The 26,549-nt window shown below is 37.1% G+C and overlaps 3 protein-coding genes across 8 annotated transcripts; all 3 read right to left on the bottom strand.

The window, feature by feature from the left end:
* Positions 1 to 99: 99 nt before the first annotated feature.
* pfkfb1 (6-phosphofructo-2-kinase/fructose-2,6-biphosphatase 1) lies at positions 100 to 12,959 on the bottom strand. 5 transcript variants are annotated; one of them, XM_058410579.1, is made up of 14 exons: positions 12,818 to 12,959; positions 7,167 to 7,292; positions 6,517 to 6,613; positions 6,316 to 6,382; positions 5,600 to 5,674; positions 5,427 to 5,483; positions 5,217 to 5,338; positions 4,907 to 5,114; positions 2,252 to 2,398; positions 2,064 to 2,168; positions 835 to 964; positions 678 to 740; positions 530 to 594; positions 100 to 421 (listed from the first exon to the last, which is right to left on the bottom strand). In XM_058410579.1, the coding sequence occupies exons 1-14, from the start codon at positions 12,867 to 12,869 to the stop codon at positions 362 to 364; spliced, it is 1,374 nt and encodes a 457-aa protein (XP_058266562.1). In that variant the 5' UTR covers positions 12,870 to 12,959; the 3' UTR covers positions 100 to 361. The 5 variants fall into 5 exon arrangements, with proteins under 5 accessions (XP_058266562.1, XP_058266561.1, XP_058266563.1 ...); XM_058410578.1 differs by lacking the exon at positions 12,818 to 12,959 and adding an exon at positions 8,956 to 9,165; XM_058410580.1 differs by lacking the exons at positions 7,167 to 7,292; positions 12,818 to 12,959 and having other exon boundaries at positions 5,596 to 5,674; positions 6,517 to 6,588.
* A 2,303-nt stretch (positions 12,960 to 15,262) lies between these two features.
* On the bottom strand, positions 15,263 to 18,640 carry si:dkey-78k11.9 (P2Y purinoceptor 1). The gene has a single exon (XM_058410602.1). It carries the CDS (start codon positions 16,927 to 16,929, stop codon positions 15,940 to 15,942), a length of 990 nt encoding a protein of 329 aa, XP_058266585.1. The 5' UTR covers positions 16,930 to 18,640; the 3' UTR covers positions 15,263 to 15,939.
* Positions 18,641 to 19,704: 1,064 nt separating this feature from the next.
* On the bottom strand, positions 19,705 to 26,169 carry ccn5 (cellular communication network factor 5). 2 transcript variants are annotated; one of them, XM_058410598.1, is made up of 5 exons: positions 26,015 to 26,169; positions 25,174 to 25,390; positions 23,753 to 24,001; positions 21,435 to 21,655; positions 19,705 to 21,004 (listed from the first exon to the last, which is right to left on the bottom strand). In XM_058410598.1, exons 1-5 carry the CDS (start codon positions 26,081 to 26,083, stop codon positions 20,741 to 20,743), a joined length of 1,020 nt encoding a protein of 339 aa, XP_058266581.1. In that variant the 5' UTR covers positions 26,084 to 26,169; the 3' UTR covers positions 19,705 to 20,740. The 2 variants fall into 2 exon arrangements, with proteins under 2 accessions (XP_058266581.1, XP_058266582.1); XM_058410599.1 differs by having other exon boundaries at positions 25,961 to 26,129.
* Between the last annotated feature and the right edge of the window lie 380 nt (positions 26,170 to 26,549).

The following is a 26,549-nucleotide window of genomic DNA, read 5'->3' as shown; positions in this document are numbered from 1 at the left end:
CGCTGTTGCTCTCTGTCTGTCTCTCTCTGTCTCCCTTTGTCTCTCTCTCTCTCTCTCTCTGTATTAATATCAAGCAACTGACAAATCAGACACAATCTGGCCAAATATTTTGTTTATTTCTCCAATAAAAATAAAAAAAAAGTTTCCAAAGAAGCCACAGCTGGATAGTGTTGTGTGTTGCAATGTCACGCACAGACTGACTAATAATCTGCAGGAAGTGTAGTAATGGTTAATGTAATGAATTATTCTTAGAATTGGAGTTTTATGTAGTGAACACAGACAAGTGGAGTGATTCAAACTGTGAAATGTACAGTATAACCCCTTCAGGAGCGTTGCTTATATAAGTGTTGTATAAGCTGCATTAGAAATGTTCTGGAACAGTGCGAAGTGCTTCTTCTGGCCGTCTTGTCACATCCACGTTCTGGGAAACAAATAAACAAATAAAATATGTTCATATACAAATTCAGAAATAATGCTGGATGTGCTGCTTTGTTAATTTTGTGTGTATGTTATGTGTTCAGGTGATTACCGTAGGTTTGTCTCTGTGTGTGTTGACTGCTTGGATATTTAGGTAAATAGATTCCACTTTGCATCCTTTATGTAAAAAAGAAAGAAAAAAATAAGCAAAATTGCTATGATTTTATTAAATATTATAAAGCATTCCTTCTGATACTGACCGTAGGCCACTGGCGTTAGTTTGAGTACAGTATGGAGGGGACATTTAAGGTACGGAAGTTCCTCTGTGGACAAAACAAATCAATATAATCTTGTTACAGAGTTGCACATTAGCAAAGGTTTCAGTGATCAAACAAAGTCTGGTTTTCGTTTTTTAACCTGCACTTTTGTCCAGGAAGTAGGCCAGCAGACAACGCATGACTGCCTGGTGGCAGATGACCAGCACATTCTCCTGTCTCTCCAGCTCCATGATGACCGGCTCCAGGCGATGCACCAGGTCTTCATAAGACTGTGTGAGAAACAGAAGAGCTTTTAGGTAATGCTAAATCAGGATTAAAACCTGACATGTTAACTAGCACTGCTGACTATGCATCATTAGAAGATCCAGACCCTCTTTGTAGTTTTTAGTAATGGCATTTTAATCCCTTTTACCAGCACAGTATAGACAAATGGAATATTATTTCTGTTGGGATAATCTTACATATAATTTTAGTGGTTGAAGTTATCACATTAGAAGATATAATCATTTGTGTAAAGTTAAATTCAATATTTTTATTGTAGTTCTAGGCTTTGTCTATTTTTATTCTATTCTTTTTTATTCTATTTATATGACACAAACATATGTGTGTGACCATTAAAATTTGAATTTGATTTTGACATTAATAAGCCACACAATACTGCTTTCTTTCTTTCTTTCTTTCTTTCTTTCTTTCTTTCTTTCTTTCTTTCTTTCTTTCTTTCTTTCTTTCTTTCTTTCTTTCTTTCTTTCTTTCTTTCTTTCTTTCTTTCTTTCTTTCTTTCTTTCTTTCTTTCTGTCTGTCTGTCTGTCTGTCTTTCTTTTACCAATATACTGCCTTTACAGTTTTACTGTTGCTGCTGCAAAGTACTTTCCTGGACACTCCTTCTAAGAACGTCTCCTCACAGAAAACCTCACCATATCTACACATAACTACACACATTTTTCTCTTCTTCACTTAACTTTATCTGTTTAAGTGGCTCTTACAAGTGCTTGTGTAAGCTGTTTCTATAGAAACAATAAGAGTTGCTGTTAGATAACAAAAATATATTATAATAAATCCTCTGCAGGCCAATCAGGTTTGAGAATTCAACAGCACTATGATGGTTTATATTAAAACAAAGTATGTTTTATAATAAATGTGTATTAAAGTAAAATATAATGATGTATTCATTACAAGTTTTAGTAATATAATTAAAAAAAATATTAATATAGCAGTTACTATTAAAAAAAATACTTTATATGTTTGTGAATTCTTCAGAGAGACTGCGATCATGTTTTTTCATGATCATACAAATATGAGTGAAGAGCCCTAATGAAATATCCAGTGCCATTTTGACACTAAACAGATGATCTTGTGAATCTAGCTCACCTCTCCTTTGGGATATCTGTAGCGATACTTGTCTTGGTCTCTCATAGCAAACTCCTCTGGGTAGTTCTCCTGGATCTCTTCATAAGTCATCTCCTCACACACACCCTAACATGAGATTTTGACATTATAGCAAGGTGCAATTTTGATTAATCTAGTGATGTGTATAGACCTCAGAGATATCATCTTACAGCATCAATCTCATTCAGGGCTTTCCACTGCTCGTAAGGGACTCCCAGAGCTTCAGCTGTCTGTATGGTCCTTTTCAAGTGACTCGTCCACACCTTTAGGTCTTTTATGGCCTGATTTCTGATGAACTCTGACAGAGCACTAGCATACTGACAAACAAAGCAGAGTCGTTTAGTCTATTTCAAAAAAACTACATTGAAACACAGCATACGTCACATGTCAAGATCTAAAGAAGCTTTCAGTGACAAGGATGAGCCTCTTAAAGACATTTTCTCTCAGCAGATGGTGCTATAGAGTTGAGTTAGTGAGACAGAGGCATGCTTGAGTGTTAAGCTCATTTTGGAGTGATTACACAATTGGAGTGTGATTTGTAAACTAATACAAATAATTATATAAAGTAAAACATTTTATGTGTGTATATATATATATATATATATATATATATATATATATATATATATATATATATATATATATATATATATATATATGTATAGTTAAATTGTGCTTGTGCTTAACAAGAACCTATGTGCATGTTTCAGATAACTAATAATAAAATCAAAAGAAAAAAGAAAACAGCATTTTGCTTGTCACAGCCCCTGTATTTACTCTTTCCTGGCAAATATCAAAGTATTTTCTTTTCTGCATCATTGTGCAAACCTATATAAGTTAATCGTTTTTTAAAAAAACATTTGTAATCATTGGACATCATGAAAAGTGAACACTTTAGTTCCACAACATTTTAGTTCCACAATCCAGAACACACTCCCCTGCATTCGCATTCATGAAATATTCCACATATTTGGAATAAGTCGCATGTTCATCAGGAATTTGCATCATCTGAGTTCCCTGAAGATCATGGGAAGAAGAAAAGTAAGTTCTGTAATAGTCGCTCTTTTTTAAATTAATGTGGCGATATTGACGAATAAAGTCATGTCGGAAATACAAACACATTTCACAAATTGTAGACTGCAAAAGAAATTATGTTATAAAAAATGACCTTAATATCGTCATGACATTAGTATACGTGCTTGCTAATCACATTTGTGCATTTGCTATGCTAAAAACTAATCCCTGTTCCTTTCAGTGCTGTAACTCAATGAAGAGCAAAATACAGTCAGTAACAGCAGTGTAAAGATGAAATATTGTTACCTGAGATCTCTTTTGAATGATTAAATGCGTGTTTCCAGCGAACACATTAAATGCGTTTTTCCAGCGTGTTTACAATTTTTTCAGTTAAAGCTAATTTTTCGAAGTTAGAAAGGCTTAATGGAACCCCAGTTGTCGAAACAACCTTTAAATTTATCGTGGTACAATAAACAAGTGGAAACAGAGGGAGGACCAAAAAAAAAAAACAAAGAAAATCTCAGAACCCACACCTCCTACAATTCAACCTTAAATACCGCAACATTATTGCTTATCCCCAGTATGCAAGGTTAATAAGGGTACTTAATATAATAAATGGTTAAAGAAAGCAGTAAAATGCTTCAGAATAAATTGACAGATAAACTTTAAAATAGTCCAATTTGTCCATACATGAAACAAAACAACCATTACTTAGGCATGTATCCTTACATAAAATGGCTACTGCTTAATGTCCAGAAAGGCCATGCAAGCCATTCATGTTTAAATGTGAGCACAACTTTTTTTAAAGTTGAAATGCATTACTGGATAAACAGTACTCTAGGCAGCAGCCTGATAGTAGCTGGTGTAGTGATAGAGTTCTGGCCTTCAGCACAAAGGTCATGGTTTTAAACTGAGCTTGAGTGATTTGTAGTGTGGGGTCTGACTATGCTTTCCCCATATTTCCTCTTTGGGATCTATCTATCTTATCATAGTACATTCTGCTCCCTCAAATCGACATGCAGTGAAACTGAGCACCAGTTCAGAATCACTATACTACAGTTGGAAAGGCTAGAGAGATAAATATACTATAAAGGGCTCAGGATGGAACCCACAAGCTTGGCTGTATAATATGTATGCCCAATATTTGTTTTAAGATCACAAGAAAAAAATAATAAATTGCTTTTAAGGAAGTTTGTATTGCCTACAGCTGAAGTGAGATGTTCACATTTGTCACTTTCATCGGAATCACTCTATAAGACATTGAACTCAATTTTAATGAGGCCACCACTCTGGCATGATATACACTGGAACGTACAGACAATGACATCTTGCACATTGTTGGTTTAATTTGGGCCATTCTGTGGCTAACCATGTTTGGCTTATCACTCATGTAAAATTTGTGACTAAACTCAGCTATATAAACGTATATGACCCAAAACAAATGCAAACTTTCTGACGTCATTGATAAGAAGGTTTACTGACAAATGTATGACAAAAGGTCATTTTTTGTATTCTCAAAGACAATATGTTTGGTAACATAAGCAGAGATGGTTAGTTTATATGGTCTAGCAGTCTTGCAGGGCTACTCATCTTTCAAAGATAAAAACACATCATATTTCGGCATCCCCATCAGATTTACTGTTATCAAATGATTTAAGGTGGGCTTTTGTGGAACCAAGCGCAACAGCATCACAAGCCTTTGTAAGAAAAATACATACAATGATTGATAGATATTGGATTTTTATCCCTCTTATCTAACATCATCCATCACTGAATATCAGCCCCAAAAGACACTGCAGGTCATGTCTCACCATATTGCCTTGTAAAGAAAGGCCGGAGTCTCCTCCGATGCGGCCCAGCAGGTTCAGCTCGCTCTCCCCGTGCCTGCTGAGGTAGATTGAGCGTGGTGTAACGTGGATGTTCATGAGGTAGTACACTATACGGCTCTGGATATGGTCCTGAACCTTGTTCACAAGATATCTGGTGCCCACATTGAAGATCTTAATGTAGGACATGTTCCTAATGCATACAAGATTGGAAAATGGAAGACAGAATTGATTGAAATACAGGGGAAATTTGTGTTACCGGTTGTTTCTTACAACATGTGATGTTTTTATTAACCTGTCTTTTTCTTCATCAAGAGAAATGTAAGTCATCTTGTAGCATTCAATGCGCTTCAGAAAATCTTCCACCACCTCGTCTTTGTCGCAGTTTTCATAATCTGGGCTGCTTAGTTTCACTTCCTGTTGTGGCAAACCAAAAATAGATTTAAATAAAAAAATACTTCAAAATAAATGCTTGATTAAATTACATTTGTTTCATGTTCCTTACCATTATATTTGCCTCAATAATTTCTGGGTCATCGCAAATCGATTCAATAAAAAACACCTGAAAAGAAATGATTTAGTGCTGAAGAATTGTGAAAAGTGTGTTATAAAGTGTTATTTTTAATTAGGAAAAACTTTTGTTCTGTTCTATGTAAGCGTTAGAAGACCTGCACCTGCCTTGTAGCCCCTCTCCTTGGCAAAGCTGGTGATGATTCCTCTCCTCTCCTTTGTAGTGTTAGTGGCATCAAATACCTGTGTGAAAGAATGTAGTTAGAGATTGATTCATCTTCATCACACCAGTTTGTCTTTTTTGTCACTAAAGTAAAGTCAGAACTGGCTACTGGTGTTAGATATATAGATAAAACATTCTGATCCTTAATACTAATGAAACATAGAAAGCATCATGTATAAACTTAGTTTGTGCTCTCATTGTACTGTATATTCATGTATATTCATTAATATTTCTATATCCTACCATTTCTAGTAAAAGTAAAATTGCAGAAATGTTCCTATGGTTCTTCTGCATAGATCATTTTTGGGGGATCATTTAAAAAACGTAAGGTAAACTGTTTTAGCCATATTTCATCCATTGATTTATTTATTTATATTAAATATATGTATAGTATCCTACCTTAGTAACTATAAGAAAGGATTAATTTTGTACTCTGGTGCCTTAAGGGGAAAAAAAAAACTTTTGAGATTTGATTATAATGGTACAGTATAGTATCATACCAGCACCACATATTTAAAAGAAATCTTAAGTAATAATTGCAGCAAATGCATACACTTTTACAGGTGGATATAAAGGTGTATAGTACTACAGGTTTTGCTGTGCTGTGTACAGCGCTCTCGTATTCTCGTATTCTCGTATCACGTATCTCCCCCTTACTCACTGCTACTTGTCCCTGCTCCTTAGCGAAGTAGTTGTCAATGTCCTTGAGGGCCTTAAAAACACAAGCCCTGCACACAACAAAGTTACACTATTACCATACAATACTAACCCACACACAGGATACTGCAGTGAATGTGTAGCCTGTTATATCTTTATTTTAAACAATTATATTCATATAACATACGTATATCTTGCAGCATACCTGCGGATCTTCATGGCCTCTTCATTATCTGGCCGGAAGAATTCATAGTTTTTGTAACTCTTGACTGCTTCTCTTCTGTACTGGCCCAAATTAAAGACTGCAAAGCGAAGGATTACATTTTTAAAAACTGTACACAATCTTAGAATAATCTTGGGTTCTGTACTCAAATGGTGTTTCTCCTTTTCTTTAGTTTCACAAAACTGCCTGATATTGACATGTTACTTAAGTTGCTGAAACCTTGGCTCAGGCTTTCTTCACTTCATACTTAGACTACTGTGCTACAATAATAAATATGTTTTAATTTATAAAACATACAAAATCCATTAATAACACACCCCAAAATTGAGTTCTACTAAGCAGCAGCTGCCTTAATATGTCACATATACATTATATCGATAATTTACTACATTTATTTCTTCAAATATCCCAGCTTAGGAAGCTGGAGTTGGAGCACAGGGTCAGCTTTTTATAACTCCACCCCTACAGCATCCCTGGAGCAGATTAAGGGCCATGTTCAAGGGCCCAACAGTGGAAACAGTAGATTGTAGATAACTCCAACCAGTCCATATTTTTACCATGCAGTCAGTGATGACCTGGTACAGATGCTTAATCAAATAAACATATGATTTGAATTGAGAATTTCTGATCACCTTGAGTTGGGACTCCAATCCAGTTGAGGTAGCGTGTAAGCTTTCTGGAGATATAAGTCTTTCCTCTGGCAGGCAGCCCCACCATTACAATCATGGTTGGAGAGTTTGTAAACTGGGGTCGGGACGCTGCAGAATAAGGAATACTATAATATGTGCAACAGTATACTCTTCACAATAGACAGGGGAAAAAATAGTTAAAAATGGTTAACTGATGATCTCAATTTTAAAAGAAAGTTTAGCAGTGGTTGGGGTAATTTGATCTGAGGGGCTAAGTCACTGTATAAAAGATTTCTATCTGACAATTCCCACAAAGATAGTGTGTTGTTTTCTAAATAGCAAAGCAGGACCTGAAAGACCTGTCAATCAAAAAGAAGTGTTCTTACAGGTCATGAGGCCAAAGGGGTGCAGTCTGAGCTCAAGAAGTGACTGAGTGAGGGTAAAATAGTAAAGAACAATGGGAAGAAGTTTCTCCCAGCAGGCCATCCCACTTCTACCAAACTACACCTACTCTAGTTCTTTTGTTTTATTGGGTGGTTTCAGGCAAGCCGTAAATCATAACCCCACCCCCTTTCCTTCTTAATGCAGTTCTTGTGATTCCCCCACTGAGGACACCACCCTGTTTACCCCACTAAGAGCAACACCATAGTCTAATCCGACTGTCTGAGAACTGACTGAAGAGATTTGGGAAAAGGCAAAGCTGTGGGTGTGTTGGATTCAGCCTTGGGGTGTTGCAGTGGAATGCTGCAGTACCTGTTATTTTCTTTTCCTGTAAGGGCAGAAATTGACAATGACAGCACAGTCCAGCACTTAAGGACTATAGACTCTTTTATCTCACATATTGAAGTGTTTGAGAAGTTGGACAGCAAACAGATCTGACCTTTGCTGCAGTACCTGGGAGTGTACCTGAACAACAGCCTGGTAGGTCAAAGCCACAGCAGGGGATGTCAATCACCTCAAAAATATTCAGACCATGACCAGCAAAGGAATTTGAAAATTATTGGTGTAAGTAACTTTGAAGAGACTGATAGTAGTGTTGGAGAACATTTAGAACAATTCTGCCCATCCCCTATACTACTTTATAGCCAGGAACACCCTCCTACCAAGGGGTTCATGGAAACCCTGTTGGGGATCTTTACTGCCCAGGGCTATCAGACTCCACATGCTTCCTCACAGCATGTTGTCCAGACCTCTGTTTCTCAGGCTGGACAATGGGACAGAAAATCACTTTAGCAGCAATCATTAACTTGCAATACACCACTCAAATTTTCTGGCAAAAGACTCAGCAAAAATTGTGTAATTAGATTTTCATGCATGATGATCTACATTCCCAGTTTTCTATTACTATTTTCAGCTTCCACAAATCACTGTAATAGATTTTCAGCTAAGTTCAGCTACTGACAGACTCAGTAATGTGGTGATGTAATGAATGTGGTGAAATAGCAGACACACTGGATGGGAATTGAACATGTGGTTTGAAAGCACAGCCAACATCAGATCAATCAATGAAATAAGGAACATTGGTCTTGGTCTACCTAATGCATGATAAACACCTTCCCTAATTCATCACACAAACTGAAAAAAAGCCCAGACACTAGTAGAAAAAAGTTTACACAGGACATGGAGGTACATTATCTAAAATGCTGAAACATTAATTGAAAAAAAAAAAAATTTAGCAGCAGTTTGTTACTGGAGATGTGAGAATCTCCACTAAACAATTAGCACACGAGGAACAAAAACCACAACAACAAAAAGGAGAAGAAAAGATGAAAGTATTTTGATTCACACTCACACCCTCTCCTTTGGCTCAGGGAGCCTCCAGCCCCAGGCACCCAGATTTTCAGCAAGGGGGTCTGCATGAGTTCTGTCTGTTCTGTGGACATGTCATTTAACATTTAACTGTCTTGTTCTTCGTCTGAGTGTAAAGTCACCAAGTCACTGTCACACACCCATACACAAAGCAGCCTCCTGTGAGTTCTGCTCCTTCTGAGGTCACCTGACTGTTTCCTTGGAGAAGAGAGCATGGGGAGGGAGAGGAGGAGGAGACTGTGATAAGAAGAGCAGTAAGGAAGTGACACAGGTCTACGGGATTGACTTATTAACCATCTGGAAACTCCAAGGCTCTAAGTTCAGTCGTGTTCAGCCCAGCAGAAGTCAGTTAAAGTTTAAGAATGTACATTTAATTTCAAGATTTAAAAATCATTACTCTTCATCTAGAGCTAAAAACTTTACACAGCACGTGTTTCATGAAAGTAAGTTAAGTAGCCTTTATTTTTTCACATATCCCATCTTTGAAGGGTTAGGGTCAGAGCTCAGGGTCAGCTATGATGTCAGCAGTCACTATGGGGGTTGGGGTCCTTGTTCAAGGGCCCAACAGTAGCAGCTTGGCGGTGCTAGGGCTTGAAACCTGATCATCTGATCAACAACACAGATTAAATAGTCACGATTGCGTGATTTTAATTCAGAATCACAAGATAAGAACTTACACATGGTCAAAGGTCATGGAAATGGGCTTCCATAGTTTTTTTATCCCCAAAAAAAATGCAGTTTTTATCGTTGTACCCTTCCACCAAATTTTCTAACATATTTAATTGGTTCTATTTCTCAAATTTGAAACAACAAAACAAAACAAAACAAAACAAAAAAAACTAGTAGCTTAACCCTAAATAGGCAGCTACTAAGGATAAATGAATGAATGAATGAATGAATAAATATCATATTCACTCACATTCACATAGAACATCTTTGTTTGTCCTCCAAGCTTGATATCTAACCATCACTTGTCACTCAGTTCATTTGTATTTGAGTCTGTTTAGAACACATTACCTGTTCATTCCAACAAAGAAATGTTAGTAAAATGACATTTAAAGAATAGACCCACAGTAACCAGTTTACTTACAGAACATCAGACTAATTGTCCATTACAAAAATGAAGGAAAGTTTAATTAAACAATGTAAACAAAACAACACAAAGCAGCAGGTCAGTTCTACACAGCCAGGAGTGCTCTTTACCTGAAAGACAGAGAGGTCTGGGACTGGATATGATTGCTAACAAGATTAGATGGCTGGAGCATGGCCTGAATCACGTCTGATCCTGTGAGCTGGCTGCTCTCAGGCCACACTTCAAGATGTTTATCTTGACGAGAGTCACTAGTATCTTGCCCTTAATTCACTACCTTTAGTCTCTTTGTTAAACATTGTATTGAGTGGGCATCTTTTTGTTTACCAACTGACTTTCAATTATCAACCTTTTCATTTAAGGTTTTTGTCTACAGCAGAGATGCTAATTGCAGGCTTTATTATTATTATTCACACAGGAGACACAGGCCCAAACCAGACATTACCAAAACGTGACCAGAAAAGTACATAGAACTACGACGAGAAACAAAACCTACAAAACCTTGGATAGTAGTTGACTAGATGTATACAAAGCACATGGTATAATAAAACTCACCATTTACTGTACTACGTTATCCCTTCGCAATATTGTTGTAGTCAAGTAGATCCATAACAACTGAGACCAAGAGCAAGACAGTGAGTTTTTTCATTGAAAAATATTGTACATACTAGTAGTATAATACAGACTAGTAGAATGCTAATAGCTAGCTTTCACAATACAAAATGATTGATCAATACAAAGTATAAATAGATTACAGAGAAACATAAGAAACAGAAAGTTTCTTTTGTAATGTAATAAGTAAAAGTCAGAAATATTTGGTGAAAGAAATACCACAAGTAGAGTATAGATATACAAACCAGAATTTTACTTTACAAGCAAAGTAAACAGTACAATAACCTAGCTTTGTTATACTAGCTAGCTATGTGTGAATGGCTATGCAAATTAAACCTAGCAAATTACTAGCCCTAGCAATGTGATCATTTTAGCAGAGACTCAACATTACTCTTGCAATTTTTCTGACTGTCTGAACCACATAGCTGTGTGTTTATACTGCGTCTCATTGGAAAGCACTTCATCGTTTCAGTTAAACTAAAAATACTATGAAAAATAATCGACGTAAAAGTATGTGGGGAAAAAAAGGTTGTTATAGTGTAGATTGTTTTATGCTAAATTTGAGAATCAGCCTTTGGAAAACACCAGGACAAAATGGACATGAGGTAGATAGAGGCAGATGAGACAAACTAGACACTGATGCAATCAAGAAGCAGAGAAGGGTTAGCGTCTAACTGGCGGTTTTAATGGCACACATCTCATCAAGTTACTGCTTTTGTTTTTGCTTCGTAACGACTTGTAGATGTGTAGCTTCTAGAACTTTTTCTGAAACAGGAAAAGCATGTAATCATTTTGTTACATCTTTTACCCTGTGCCATGAAGGTCGGCCACATTTCTGTGTATCTGGGTTTAGAAATGTGCAGCAATTATGACGTGTTTTCCTGCCACAGAACATGTCTTGCTCAGTTAGTTAACCATGGCTTCTCTGTATAATGCCAAAGTACAAAGTGAGGTTAAGACTTAACCACAACTTGTTTTTCAGTTAGTCGGTAGACTTACACTCAAAACCAAATGCTTTTGAACACAGAAAAATAATGTGCTTGGAGACCGTTGTGTTTATTTCTGTAAGCCTGGTGTGTACTTTATGCATATATTTATGTATTTTGAAGCTTATAAAACATAGTATATGTCAAAAGGATAAAAAAGTTCAGTTAATACTGTACAGTATAGTGAACAACCATGAATGAACAAACAAAAGTTAAAAGTTTTGCAATTCCTTGACTCACATTTAATATCTTATAAAATATCGAAGTTCCGCTCTAACAGATACTCAATGAATGTCTAGTGCTATTAAAAGCTTGACCAGCTGGAGTGACGCAACCCAGTCAGTATGTTAGCAGTGGCTGTTTTAAACTCAAGGGAGTGTCTAACAATCCTTGTGAAAGCATGCGTGGTCTGTAAATAGAAATAAAAGCTGAGAGAAAGATACAATGCTTAAACAACAACCTCCATACACCCACAAAGCATGAGGTGAACTGACGGTATACTAATTACTACCATAATGTTAGACGATCAGCCAGGAAATGCTCGATGTCTGATAAGTCTGTCTGAGTTTTGCACAGGAACTAAGAGACACATCTATCCAACACGAAATAGAACTCTTACCTAAAATATGATGTGTAAATACATTAACAAATTATTCAAATCTTTCACATTTTTATTTTGTGAAACAGCAGGAATGGTCTGTAAGTTTTTTAAGAGAATATGGCCTGCATTTTACTTCTTGTAGTATAAGTATGCAGGTTTCTGTAATTATTGCTTAGTTCATAATGAACAACCAATCTCTTACATTATTATTACAAACTGAATAATTACACAGGATTTACTGTATATGTATGTTATTTTAATATATAAATGTTAATAGTTTGCATTAAACCATGCTGATGGCAACAGGATGCGCTTTGAGCAAGAGTTTGGACACACCCTTTCGTTATCTGCTAGATATATTAGCCTCTTAGTTTGCTACCAAGCACCCTGACCATTCCTTTCACCTTTATAGTATTTAAGAACGGAAATAATTTTGCAAATGATATCTATAATATATTCATGTAATGCGCATGCGGTTAGTCTATCAGTGTGCTCTCTATAGGTTCACTTAGGGTCATTTTTGGACATTTGGTCGGTCCATCCTCATGGTGCTCACCTGTGCTCTCACAGCGGGTACGCAATTCTTTCGGAAACACATCCATCGCCATCAGAAAACTGAAAAGAAAGAGCCTGAACACTCCACCGTGCCATGTGTCTGATGTTGTGTGTATTGGATGCTCTTATTAAGTGTAACGGAGAGGCTTTGGCTCTGCTTCCCTCACCCTCCCTCATTATACACAGACACATGATCTGTGCAGCCGGACCCTGGCCTTTAACATCATCCAGACCAAGGGTTCACAATGCACACATTTCACACATAACAAGAGTAAAGGTCATGCTGTGGCTTTTAGCATTTACATACATGCTCCACTGAGATTCACATGCAGAATCAGTCAAGACTGCCTTTAAGAGTTGGTCAAATGAATCCTCTCTGATTATTAACACAGATAATTTAATGGATATTTGGGTATACACAGTAATATTAGTAGTATTAAAAAAAAGTTGTCTTGTAGGATAAATTGTGACAGACTTTAATAAAGCTGTTGGGTTTATACATTGATCTGATGAAGAAATAATATAACAGCAATTTATTTATCTTTACTGATCACTTTATGGAATAAAACAGTACAAATGATACATGATTAAATATGAACAATGCATTATTTCCATTGCGATACACAATACCCTGTCTATAACATTTCATATCATTTATATTGTTCATATATTTACCCAAATAAATAAAACTGCTAGCTATCATGGTTATGCCGAATTCTGGACCAGATTACCCAGCTGTCAGTGTTCTTTGTCAAGCTTTTGTTGTTGCTGTGCCAAAGTCTCACTTACAGTCTGGATGTTTTTGCTTAGTGTCTTCTGTTCAAGTTTTGGTTCTTATTTTCACTTGCATCTGCCTTCTTCTCCACTAGCATGGTGTTTGACAAATTGATAATATGGTGTAAATAAGATGTTTGTACCCCAGAAACTGCACATCTACACGATTCTACATGCCTGTGCAACTGCACTAGAATAGAAATAGATTTGAAACTGTATGCATCCATCTGTAAATTCTTTATATTGGTGAATCACTATAGAACTAGACTTGATTTAAAGGTTAAATATAAATATAAGATCACAGAGTAAACAGCTGGAAATGCTGGAGAAGATGAAGCAAGATGTTGAAAAATCATAGCATGTAGTGTTGGACCACACAGAGGACAGTAGATGAATGAAGTGAATGAAGAACAGAAACATTGATTAGCCAGCAGATGTCACTGCAGGAGTAGATATTTGATTATCAAACCTTTTTGCAGCGTAGGTTGTTTTTGCAGAAGGCAAAATATTTTCTTTGCAAGTTTGAAATGTTCTTACTTACCATGGAAATTTGCTCACTCATAACCTTACGTGTATTCTTTCTTTCACAAATAGTAAGTAGGAGGCTTCAGGTTTTGGTTACGTTTCTGCTGTGTTCACTTTTCCTCTTTCTAAACTATAATCACAGCCATAGTGCAAAATTGGGGGAGACTGAAGATCAGCTCATGACAAGGAAATGAAGTGTTCTTCACAGAAAATGCCTTCGCACAGACTGACCTATTTAATTTCCTTAATCTTTTGATACACACAACCACACAGCTATATAAGGTATTGTAAAAATGTGTAAAAGTGTCTGGAAGTGTCTGACCTGTTCAGCTGAATTTTTCTAAAAAGAATTAGCTCTGCTGGATTACATGGCATAGCAACAAACTAAGGAAAGTGCTATCTACCCTCTTCCATATACATGAGCTCAAAGACTCCTGTGATCGGCTTGTGTCTTTTGTGCCAGTTTGTGTAAATGACAGGATGTCGATGCAGTTCCTCTACCCAGAAAGCACTGCCAATTTTGTTTGGTCATTAGATAGTTGATGCATCATTGTGGTTCAAAATCACAATCTCCAGATAACAAGGCAGATGTTTTTCTGCAACACAACTCAAAAGAGCAGAAGAGTTATTGCCATTGGCCTATCTATTTAAAACCAAAAAACATTCAGAACTTTGAATACTGATGACAACCATCAATGTGTGAGTGAGAAAAAGAAAAGTGTGAAATCAACTGTTAAAACGAATACCCCATGCTATTTCTTTTTTCTTTACAAAAACAATGTTTACTGTGAATGTCCATAGAGCTCAGAATTTTGTGGTAAAACCCTCATATCTCCATGTAGACAAATTCAAGTGCAATATACTTATATGTCACAGATGCTAACAGAACAGTGCGGGGTTGATTGATAAACTGTGTGTTGTTCAGTATGATTTTTGTTTAAAACAATGCATTCAAGGTGATTTCATATAGCACACAAAAAAAATGTTATACGACTTTATAACTGATTTATTAAGTGCTCTTATGAGATTTAGATTCTTTTGTGAATTTAGCCTTTGTATATTTGTTATATTTATGGGTTAAAAAATGTTAACGTTTCAAAAGCTTTTTATTACATTTTGAAAAGAAGTGAAAATTTAACCAACACCCATTATAGCAATGGAATCATGTTTATTAATAATTAATAATTTCTTGCAATAATCATCTTGAAAATGTAATCGGAAAAGATGATCAAATTTGACTTGCGTATTTTACTTGATCCCTTACAGACATTTAGAAAATGTATTTATAGTATTACAGACTTATCTGTAAAAAACAAACAAACAAACAAACAAACAATTCTTATCGAAAGTATTTGGGATGATATTTGAATATTAAATCCAAAATTTTAAGTTTTTTTTAAAGCAAAGAACAACCAAAAATACCCACTGTTGCAGACACACCTACGTACATATTGCTGTATTTACAGAGACCACCGTTATTTTTTTGTATATCAGTTTTTATAATAATGAAAAGTAGAAAAATTTTAGTAGTACTAGTAGTAGTAATAATAACAAAAACAATAATAATAATAATAATAATAATAATAATAATAATAATAATAATAATAATAATAATAATGCTCTATAAAATATTATGTTTTGCATTGTAAACTGGAGTACCACCATCATCAATCAGTTTTAACAATAAAAAATAAACAACTTCATGCAAGAATTTTTGTATGAACATTCAGTGCACTCAGATGAAGCAGAAAAAAGCACAACCACAAAGCAAGCACATTATCCCACCCCACCCCAACCCAGCATGAACCTGATTACAAAGAGCACTCACTTTACATATGTAAGATTAGTTTGTTCCAAAGTTGGGCACGGCAAACGTGGATCCTCTTGCTGTTTTTTCCTGAAACGAAAACCCCTCTTCAGCAGATCATCGGCGTTTATCAGATAAACAAGTGGGTTTAGAGCACTGTTCAGGCATGCTAGTCCATCGCTTATATGTTTGGCAATGTACATGCTGGAGTACCATGGCTTACAGGATCTATGAAAGTGTTTTGAGATGCGAGTCATCAGGTTGAGATTTCTGAAGATGTGGAAAGGAATGTAGCATATGGAAAAGAGCATGGCCAGGACCACCACCAGCCTGAGGCACTTTAGCTTCAGCTGGGTGTCTCCAATATCTTTATTAGTGGCTAGGATCACCGCCATGTGGCCATAGCAGCAGACCATTAGCACCAAAGGGATTACAAATCCAGTTACTGTCTGTGTAATGCTGTACTTTAAGTATTTCTCTGTGCTGTTGTTATCAGTTGTGTCGAAGCATTGGCTTTTATTCTGGCCTGTTTTATCAAAATACACATCAGGCAGACACTGAACCAACACCAAGATCCAGACAAGTACAGATATTCCAGTAGAGTGACGCACCTTTATCCTGCCTTTCACCTTCAGTGTGTGTACAACACCCAGATATCTGTACACACTGATGCACGTGAGAAATCCAATACTCCCATAGAGATTGATGTTGAATAAGATTCTTGTGATCTTGCAGAAAGGTTGTCCAAAGATCCATTCCCGTGAGTTTATATAGTAGGCCACCAAAAACGGCAAGGTAAGCAGGTACAAAATATCGGCAATGCACAAGTTTAAAGCAAATATTTTAATGTTTCCCAGCTTCCTCCAGTTTTTCACAATAGATTTCAAGCCAAAGCAGTTACTGAGAAGTCCAAAAAAAAAAACAACTGTATATACAGTGGATAAGAAGACTTTTGGAAAGTCTAAGCTAACCGAAAAGCAGCTATTTTGGCTAGTTTTATTGCCCATTGTTTTCAGCTCAGAGAATAGCAACCATATCTTGAATGTTTTCTGAAGTTTCTGCAATGCATTCAACTAGCGTGCGTGTTGGTGCTGTGGCTTTTTTTTTTTTTTGAAAGACAGAGAAAGACAACCCACCAAACAGGAAATGCTGTTTGCAGAAGCAGGTGCCTTAACACATATCACATTAAAAGAGTTAGATAGATTTACACTACAATTACGAAGTTAACTATGCCTTACAACTCCACAGCAAATGGTTGTTTAAAAAAGCTGCTGTTGCTGTTGTACCAATAGCTTTAGAGCTACTAAACTTGCCATATGTACTTATTCTTTCAAAAAGGAAATAATCAGATGCTGTTCTGTTTGTGATGAAAGATATAAACCGAAACCTAGCACCACTAGGGACTGTGCTTTCTCTGGTTCTGTTCAGAGTCCTGCCACGTACAAAAGTTTGTGGACGACATGCTATCATGGGCTTTATCAGGAGGGGACAGGAGGAGGAGTACAGAAAACTGATCCAGGACTTTGTTGCACAACACCACAAAGACCAGGGAGATGGTGGTGGACCTCAGGAGGCCCAGGCCACACCTGGAGCCTGTGAATATCAACGGTGACTGTGTGGAGTTTGTTAAGACATAGAAATACCTTGGAGTACAGCTGGATGATAGAATGGACTGGACTGCTAACACGGATGTTCTGTGCAGGAGAGGACAGAGCCAACTGTGCTTTCTTAGAAGGGTGGTGTCATTTAACATCTATAAAAAGCTGCTGCAGATGTTCTATCAGTGCATCCGCTGCACAGCATAATATCCAGACAGAGAAGCAGCTTCAGTGACAGGTTGCAGTCAGTGCTGACATTACTCTCTGTCCTGAACTGTACAACAAACTGTACACTATGCATTGTACATTGCACATTACCTTATTATCTTTAGTACCTTTACATTTTTAGTATTTTATTACAATTTATTACCTGTTTGTGGATACTGCTGGAAGTTGTAAATTTCCATTGGGATGAATAAAGTATCTATCTATCTATCTATCTATCTATCTATCTATCTATCTATCTATCTATCTATCTATCTATCTATCTATCTATCTATCTATCTATCTATCTATCTATCTATCTATCTATCTATCAAATATCAACACCTCACCTGTAGACAAACAAAAACTAGTAACTAAAGGCTAATATAGAACATTACAAACCAGAGTACAAAAATATGTGGGCAAACTATTACACCAATATGTGGTTCTCACCCAAGCTGTTACCACAAAGGTAGCAGCTCACAGCTGTATCAGATTTTCTCAGAACTGTCCTAGTCTTTGTATGCTGTAGTAGCTTGACTGGCTTGCATAGAACCTTGACCCCACTGAACACATTTGGGATGAACTGGAGCACTGAATGCTCTTGTGGCTGAACAAACACAAATCCCCACAGCCATGATCCAAAATCTAATGGAAAGCCTTCTCAGATGATTGAAGGTTAGTATAGCAGCAAAGAGGGGAGTATATCTACAATGGGATGTTCAATAAGTACATATGATGTTCAGGTGTCCACAAACCTTTGGCTATTTCAAGCTAATATTCCTCTGCTCTTAAATATTTATTTATAGGATTTGATTCATTTTTGTGTTTGGGCTACAGCCAATTTCGATTTTGAGTTTTAGCACATGAGAATACTTTTTTAGCTGCAACTTGGCAACAGGTTTCTATGTGAAATTGAAGGCTCCCCTGTTGTAAAGCATTGAGTCACTTCCTGTAATTTTGTACATGCCTCCTTGCACACCACTGGAAACTCATTTATCTCAATTACTTAGTGCATTTTTCCATTCAGATCACAGGGTTTCGAAAGTTTTCAGATATGAGTATTTCAAATCAGCGGTTTTAAAATCTTTTCCCAAGCTTTCTCTCTCACTCTCTGCCATGTGATTACCATGGGTAACAAGAACAACTGAACATTTTCTCACAGACTAGTAAAAAAAAAAGTATTGTTTAGACACCACAAGCACCTATGCACCTACATATGCCTAAGATATAGATCTATAGAAGGTAATAACTGCTTCTGAACCAATCCATTATATTTCCTAGGCTGTTGCTGACAATGTGGTAAATATGTGGACCAATCTACAAGAAATGTAGCATTCTGATACAGAATTTGCATCTAACCTCATGGTTACCTCATGGGTCATGGTTTATTAGCCAGCAAGAATTACATGTCTTTGTCTTGGGATTTATACTTTGATTTAAATGCATTTGATTGAACCTTTGTGAAGCTGATTGAACCAAACTAAGTTGAGATTTATTTGAGTTTGCTGCAACACACCAACATTTGCATGATTATGTTGTGCATTGACCTTAGCACACATTCTCAAGAAGAAAGAAAACATAAAACGCCTGTTTTGACTCAGACAAGCAATCTATAATGTCTTGAGGACACATAAATTATAAACCAATATATATATAATGTAATAAGTGCATTTACAAATATGTACAGCAAATTACATGAGAAAAATAATGGGTCTCACAACACAACAGTTGGTGTCTCTTTACAAGGTTATAAAATATTTTACCCAAGCGCTTATTGAAGTGGCTACCTGGATATAAAAGTCTCTAAAATTAGATTTATATCTTCACTGGTCTAGTAAAGTTAAAAATAAATTGATAGAATGGAAATATACCATCTTAGGATTACTGAACTTGGTCTGTGTGGGGATGAATGATTTACAGAAACAATAAAACAATACAATACTTAAAGAAGAAAAGTATCATACTTCAACCACATGAAGTTTGTGAGGGAAAAAAAGTTTTCTGGTGTCCGTATGAGATGAAAAATCTAAAGATCGGGCTGCCACTGCTACTTGAGTTACAAACTGAAACTTAAATTCAAAGTATTCAACATTAAGTGGCAGTAAACGTACAAGTGATTGAAATTAAATCACATAAGAAGCTGTAAGCAATCAAGACTAATAGCTGCCATCATATAAACCTAAGAGAGATGGGTAAGACATCTGAACATCTTGACTGAATCTGGCTTCTCTTTGCTTCTCAAATCCATAGAAATATGAAATTCTGACCATAATAAAAAAGACTAATTTTATATACACAGGCTGTAAGTGAAGAATCAGGCCAGTCCACTACTATCTCAAGCAAGGCCAGAAGAAATCTATGTGTAATTGCAAGCTTGTTATATGTAATGACATAATGTACAGGTACACATCAGAGACTAGGGCTATTAGGTAGATGCCAAGGTCCTGCCAACTATGTGGTCTCCAACAGGCATAGATTTGAACTGAGCGATTAGACTGATTAGCTATTACACTGTCACACAGCAGTGAGTTAACAGAATCCAACAGAACCCAGATGAATCACAGAATATGAAATAAATTTTGAAATATTCTAAATCTGTGGGAGTTTGTACCCAATGAGCATTCAGTTAGATCCTAACCGAAGAGAGGAGCAGATGGAAAAAAACATAGTAGACCCACAGTAAGTGCGTTGATGAAAAGAAGAGAGAAGCCAAAGAATGTCAATTTTGCCTAATGGCTTGGATTAAAAACAAATTCTGAACAAAAATTGGCCAAAGAAGACTCATCATCATGTTGTCACTGCTAGCCATTGAGCTGGAGCTTGTTAAATAGCTGGACATTGGTGGATTTGGTGAAAGAGGAGAAAAGCAAGAAAGAAGCCAGTTAATGGAAGTCTGATGTATAACTCCAGCCCAGTGGCCCAGGATTAAAAAAAAAAATACTGTGGTATGTGCAAAGTGCTATTCTTTCTAGGCTTCAAACTGGACTTAGTGTGAATCAGTGCATGAGAGTGTCTATCCCCACAGATCAAGCCTCTTGTTGGGGCAGTTGTAATGACAAACACAGGACCTAGTCATCATGACAGCTTGGGGGAACAGACGGCCTCCTGGGCAGCGGAAGGTGACTGTGACGGTGTGGGTCAGATAAGGCGTACAACATCGGCCATCAGTGCAGAGGCCACAGTAACGTGGACGGTAAAATTGTGTGCTGTAGCAACCTTGATGGATGAGGCGTGTGGAAACATTCGACCTGTAGCTCGGCTTGCATGTCCTTGGCCACTAATTCAGAAAAAAAAACATGCATAGGATGGCTTAAAACATCAAGTGGGGAGTAATGCATCATGTGGATGATTCTTTCTACAATTTGGATATAATTACAACAATCTCATCCATTCTCTGAACCTCTTATCCTACATAGGGTCATGGAGTGCCTGAAGCCTGTCTCAAGGGACTCGAGGCACAAGACAGGTGACACCTAGGATGCTACGGACAATTTAGAGATGCCAATCAGCCTACAACTGATGTCTTTGGAAAGAAAAGCAGTACCTGGAGGAAAATTCTAAAGGATTGGGAGAACATGCAAACTCTGTGCACACAGGGGGGTGTGAGGTGTTAAACAAACATGCTATCTATTAAACCACCGCACCCCAAAATCACAACAATAAAAAGTAAAAGTGTCAGTACAGATGTTAAATAAATCATGTCTTACCACTGGTGTTTGGAATGGCAAAGCCTGGCATGGTCGGATCATACACAGTCTTATCTGTTGCTCAAATCTGCAGGCTGCATTCTGGTTGCTCACACGTGTGGAGATCCCCTGGCCGCAGGTACGTGAGCAAGCACTCCACTCTGTACTCTGATATATACAGTTAAAGCTGGGGCTTGCTTTGTACCCAGGAAGTGCAGGCAACACTTGGACTTCATTGTAAGCTGTAACCATAATACATTTATCAGAATTATTAAGCTGGTAATGCAGTAAAAGCAACTAACAAACTGATTTGAGACCCAAAAATAAATCTCAGAAATAGGTGATCAATTTTAGAGCTTAATTTAATTACTAAAGAACCTTGATCATTTTGTATGAACTGGCATTTTGGGCTCAATTCAGCCCTGTATGTTCCTCTCTTTTGTACATTACCATCCAAAGTATTGGAACAAGAAGACCAATTCTTTTATTTTAGTGTATATATTTATATATAGTCTAGTGTATTTTTTACACTGAAAACATTTTGAGTTTATATAAAAAAAATCTCATGAATATGAGATGATAGATCAAAATTTCAGCTGTTATTTACTTCCAGATAACTTTAATAACATGGCACCTTTGCTTTGTCCTTGCCATTCCTATGCATCAGAGGGGACTATAGCTATCAAGGGTGGGAAAAGGGTGATAAATTATACCTAAATGAAAATATAGCTAACGTGTCAATATCTTACTTGAAAAAAGTAGTTAAGTGAATGTAAACCAGTGCATACATTTAAATGTACTCAAATATTAAAAAGTAAATATAACTGCTGAAACTAAATGATAGTAATCCCTTGTCAAAACAATCCTAATGAATTTGAGTTTGTCTTCTAGGATCTTATTTGTTTCGTAGAATCTTACTTGAACTCCATGGATTTTATTTGAAATAATGTCTTGTTATAGGAAAGTAACTATTTCGTTAAACATGTTAATCTTTTTTTCTTTTTTTTACAGCATTACGTGTTGTTTCATTGTGGTTACTAGAAGATTCAAGATAAATAACCGAATCTTTAGTTGGTAGATAATAGATTTAGCTCTGCTTTTATTAGAATCTGATGAAAAAGATAAGAATGGAAAGTTTGATAATAATCAGCGGTTCATTTGCTAATATTGCTCTGTCTGACTGTGCTGTTGGCCTGATTTGTGTGACGTTGTTTAAATTTCCAGATGTCCCCATAGTAACAAGAGTTTTGCCAGCCTCCTCATGTCCTCTCCATGGCTGGTTTTCGACATTAATTGCTGGCTTGCATAAACACGAGTCCGGTTATGAATCATGGAAAGTTCCTGGAAGCAGACGCTGTTTGGGCGGTTCAGCTCCATCTTGGCAAGACATTTTCAGCTAAATGCTTCAGATCCCACATTAAAAAACTCAGACTCTTATGTGACTAACACCACTTAGATAGAACCTGCAACTGTGGTTTGTGCAGAAACTGAGAAAAAAAATATCAATATTTTTAGGACTGATAAAAAAAATTCCATAGAGAAGTGAGAATGTGCCACCAGATACACACTTATAAAAATCACTATCTTGAAAACATGATGTGACTTTCTTTAAAGGGCCTCACTATCTGTAATTGAAAAATAGTAGTGTTATTTTAATGGAAGTTGCTTAAATACAGATTATCAGTTAGATATTTTTTTATTTGCTATACCACAGCACCATGAAATCTTGTTTCTGACTGGTCAGTTCGTTGCCTAACTTTCCTAATTTGAGGGACTTCGCCATATTAGTGACATTTTTCCTAAAATTGAATGCATATATTAAATTTTGGAAGAAGTTCCGTTTGTCAATAGTCCTTTAACAGTAAGGTTTGTCACAGAAAAATGCTCAAAGTGGAGGGATTTGACTAGCTGCATTTTTTTTTTTGCCTTACTAGCCGCGATAAAGTAAGCGATAGCAAGAACTAACTTTTTTTCATTAAATGTGAATAAAAAGGAATAAAAAAGTAATCACCTAAAAGATCACCTGTGGTATAAGAGGAATAAAACATGGGTTGAGCTGTTATAGAAAATACTTTGCAATGGGCCACATCACATGACACGGTTTTCCAATGACCTCATGACCTATCATGGCTTGTTCCTTACTTGGTCATTCTAATGAGGTACATTACAAAGTACAAAGTATAGAGATGATCTGTTATTTTTCACCTCCATGTAGTTGCAAAGCTCAGTTTAAGCATATGCTGATGACTCTGCTCCTGTTGTGCCATAGTCCAGACCACATTAGGCTTTATAGGTAAATACAGATGAAAGGACAATAAATTGGCCTTATTCGATGTCACCTGTTTGAACATCCTGTTGCACACTGTTGTCCGTGGTCTCACACACCCACTCCTTACAGCACTTTCCTGGCAGTTGGACCCTTTGAGGATATGGGCAGTCTGAGCTGGGCAGGCGGACATCTTCAGGGCACAGGGGCACGCAGGTCACTCCTCCACCTGAACATTTGCACTGAGTTTTGCAGGATGGCTGGAAAACCTCACCATCCACATATGATTTGCCATTCAGCTCACATCCCAGCTCTTCCTGACCTGAGTGTCAGAGACAAGGCATGTTAATACAAATACAAAATATAGAGCAAAGGGACACACAAAAATATACTAAGGGATAAAATGATGTATTGTATGTTCCTGAATATGAATTTGTACAGAAATAAACACCTTCTAAGCACCTTTGGAGTATTAATAATGAGCACAATGACAACCATTTTACAAAAATGAACACTGGATGTCTAAACTAATGTAATGTGACACGCTGTGTGTAATTATCTGACAATATGAATTTGCAATGTAATATAACATAATAATCTTAGGGAGCCAGGAGCCTATCCCAGTGAACTAAGGGCACAGGGCAGAGGACACCCTGGACAGGGTGCCAACACATTGCAGGGCACAATCACACACTCACATTCACTACAGGCAATTTAGAGATGGCAAACAGTCTACAACACATGACTTTGAATTGGGGAAGGAAATCCGAGTACTTGGAAACCCCCAAAGCATAGGGAGGACATGCAAACTCCAAACACAGAGGCAGGAATTAAACCCCCCAACTCCAGAGCTGAGAGGCAAACATGCAAACCACTAAGCCACCATGCCCCACCCAACATGGAAATATAAAACATCAAAAATACCCTTTGTCATATTGACCGTAAACCACAGGGCTTTGAATTCTCAAATCTGATTGGTCATGTGGTGTGATTAATTCAGTTCTGGCAGTCGTATCAGCTGTTATTCATCTGTATGATATGTAAAGAATATACCAGACATAAATTTGAGTATTTTTTATAGTTTTAAAAAGCTACCATAGGTAAAATATGACCTTCTTCATTTTAATTAATAATGTAGCATCTATTTTAACAAAAATAATGTTATAGTATATATATCACTCCGATAGGGATATACTACCTTTTTTTTTTCTATGAACAAAATTTAATTTTCTATGTTTTATTTTACTTTGGTATTAGGTTGAATGATTATAAAGCTCATACAGTTTCACTCTCAGTCTCAACAGTGTAAATGAAGCAAGAGCAAGAAAGTTGTTAAGACATTTTGAGCAAGGGCCGGTGCAGGTAAATCCTCACACAGTAGCCCTATTTGTCCTCCTCCTTGGCTCTGTGCTTCCTAATTCTGTTTACAAAGACTGTTTTGGATGTACACTGAGACATGGTGTTCAGCACAAGGCAGGAAATCTCGCTACTCACTGACACACTCTCCTGGATCTCCGGGGAAGCTGGCACTGTAGTCACATTCCAGACCATGCTGCTTGTCACACACAAGTATGTCAGTGCAGGCTTCACCCTTCTGGCGTGCACACATTTTGCAGCATCCACATCCATCCAGAACGACAGCGACGCCATCAGGGCAGACTGGCACAGAGCTGGGACACTGGCACGAGCTGGTGCACTGTTGACAGCATACCTAAAGATGGAACAAGGATGTGGTTTACTATGAAACCACCAAGTTTCTCAGTGTCACAGTTTAAATTAGCTCATTATCAAGGACTTCTTTGAGTATATTTGTCTTCAAAGCAGTTCAGTCCAGTTCAGATGTTTATTACAGAATTGCCCAGCCATCCAGGCTCAGTTCTCCAAATAAACAAGGGCAGCAACCAGTTTACCAAAGTTTTTGACATGCTGAAGCTTAAGAAGGCTACAAGAAACCTCCTTAAAACAGTTTCAAGACTCTAGAGACAATAAAAATATGCTCTCAATTAAAAATGACCAAAACTTGGTTCTAGATCAGACTAGATCAGATACAAAAGATCAGTACAGCTTTGATAATCAGTACTATACATAAATCACACAACAACCTGATCCAACTGATATTAGCAGAGATTCACTACAAAGCAGACATTTCAACAAAACAATAAACACTAATATCTATAACCCAACCTTAATCATAAAAAAACAAGATTCCATCATACTCAACTTCCACTGTTTAATCCCAACCGAACTGGCAAAAGTTAAACAAGCAGCATGAATGAATTACCTCAACACCTCAGATCTCCCAGATAGTGTATCAGGTGGAGAGAGAGCTTCTCACCTGGGAGCACAGGTACAACAGTAGTGCCTGTGCCAGCAGAGAGTATGTGTTTTGCACTTTTTTGTCCATCCCACTGTCTCAACGCAGTATGCTGAGCTACTAGGGCTGCTGTTTGCTCACTGGCTGGCTCTGAGAACACTCACTTTTATAAAGTCTCCCCCCTCTGATGTCACGGCTTGTCTGTGGTGTAAACACTGGCTGGCCAGTAATGAGAAAATGTTTCAAATTCCACATCCTTGCTGGCCAGGTCCCGCGCTCCACTTCTTTCCTCCTCACAGCTACACTTAAACACCGAAAAACAAGCTGTGAAGCAAAAGCAGACGCAGCAATGGGATTTGTTCTTGGCTGCCACGACACGTTCCTGTTAAATGAGTCCGATAAGGTGGCGAGGCTTCAAAGACTTGTCTTAGGACCGGTATTTAATAAATGCTTATGGTTAGGTGAGGAGCAATTCCTAAGTGTTCTGGAATGTGAATTTGAGTCAGTGTTATGACAGCTAACAAATTTAGTCAGAAGGCAAATATTAAAGATACTG

This window comes from Hemibagrus wyckioides, linkage group LG15 (assembly GCF_019097595.1).
Source record: "Hemibagrus wyckioides isolate EC202008001 linkage group LG15, SWU_Hwy_1.0, whole genome shotgun sequence".
Taxonomy (NCBI): domain Eukaryota; kingdom Metazoa; phylum Chordata; class Actinopteri; order Siluriformes; family Bagridae; genus Hemibagrus; species Hemibagrus wyckioides.
The sequence above is the reverse complement of the archived record's forward strand: the minus strand, read 5'-3'. Positions and strand labels throughout refer to the sequence as shown.

Coding starts and splice junctions, on each gene's coding strand:
- pfkfb1 (XM_058410578.1), bottom strand. CDS start 9,058: ATGTTAAATGACATGTCCACAGAACAGACAGAACTCATGCAGACCCCC. Junction 5,115..5,216: donor CTTGATGAAGAAAAAGACAG/GTTAATAAAAAC, acceptor TGTATGCATTAG/GAACATGTCCTACATTAAGA. Junction 2,169..2,251: donor CCCTGAATGAGATTGATGCT/GTAAGATGATAT, acceptor ATCTCATGTTAG/GGTGTGTGTGAGGAGATGAC.
- si:dkey-78k11.9 (XM_058410602.1), bottom strand. CDS start 16,929: ATGGGCAATAAAACTAGCCAAAATAGCTGCTTTTCGGTTAGCTTAGAC.
- ccn5 (XM_058410598.1), bottom strand. CDS start 26,083: ATGGACAAAAAAGTGCAAAACACATACTCTCTGCTGGCACAGGCACTA. Junction 25,391..26,014: donor TGTTGTACCTGTGCTCCCAG/GTGAGAAGCTCT, acceptor TTCCATCTTTAG/GTATGCTGTCAACAGTGCAC. Junction 24,002..25,173: donor AGATCCAGGAGAGTGTGTCA/GTGAGTAGCGAG, acceptor TCTGACACTCAG/GTCAGGAAGAGCTGGGATGT.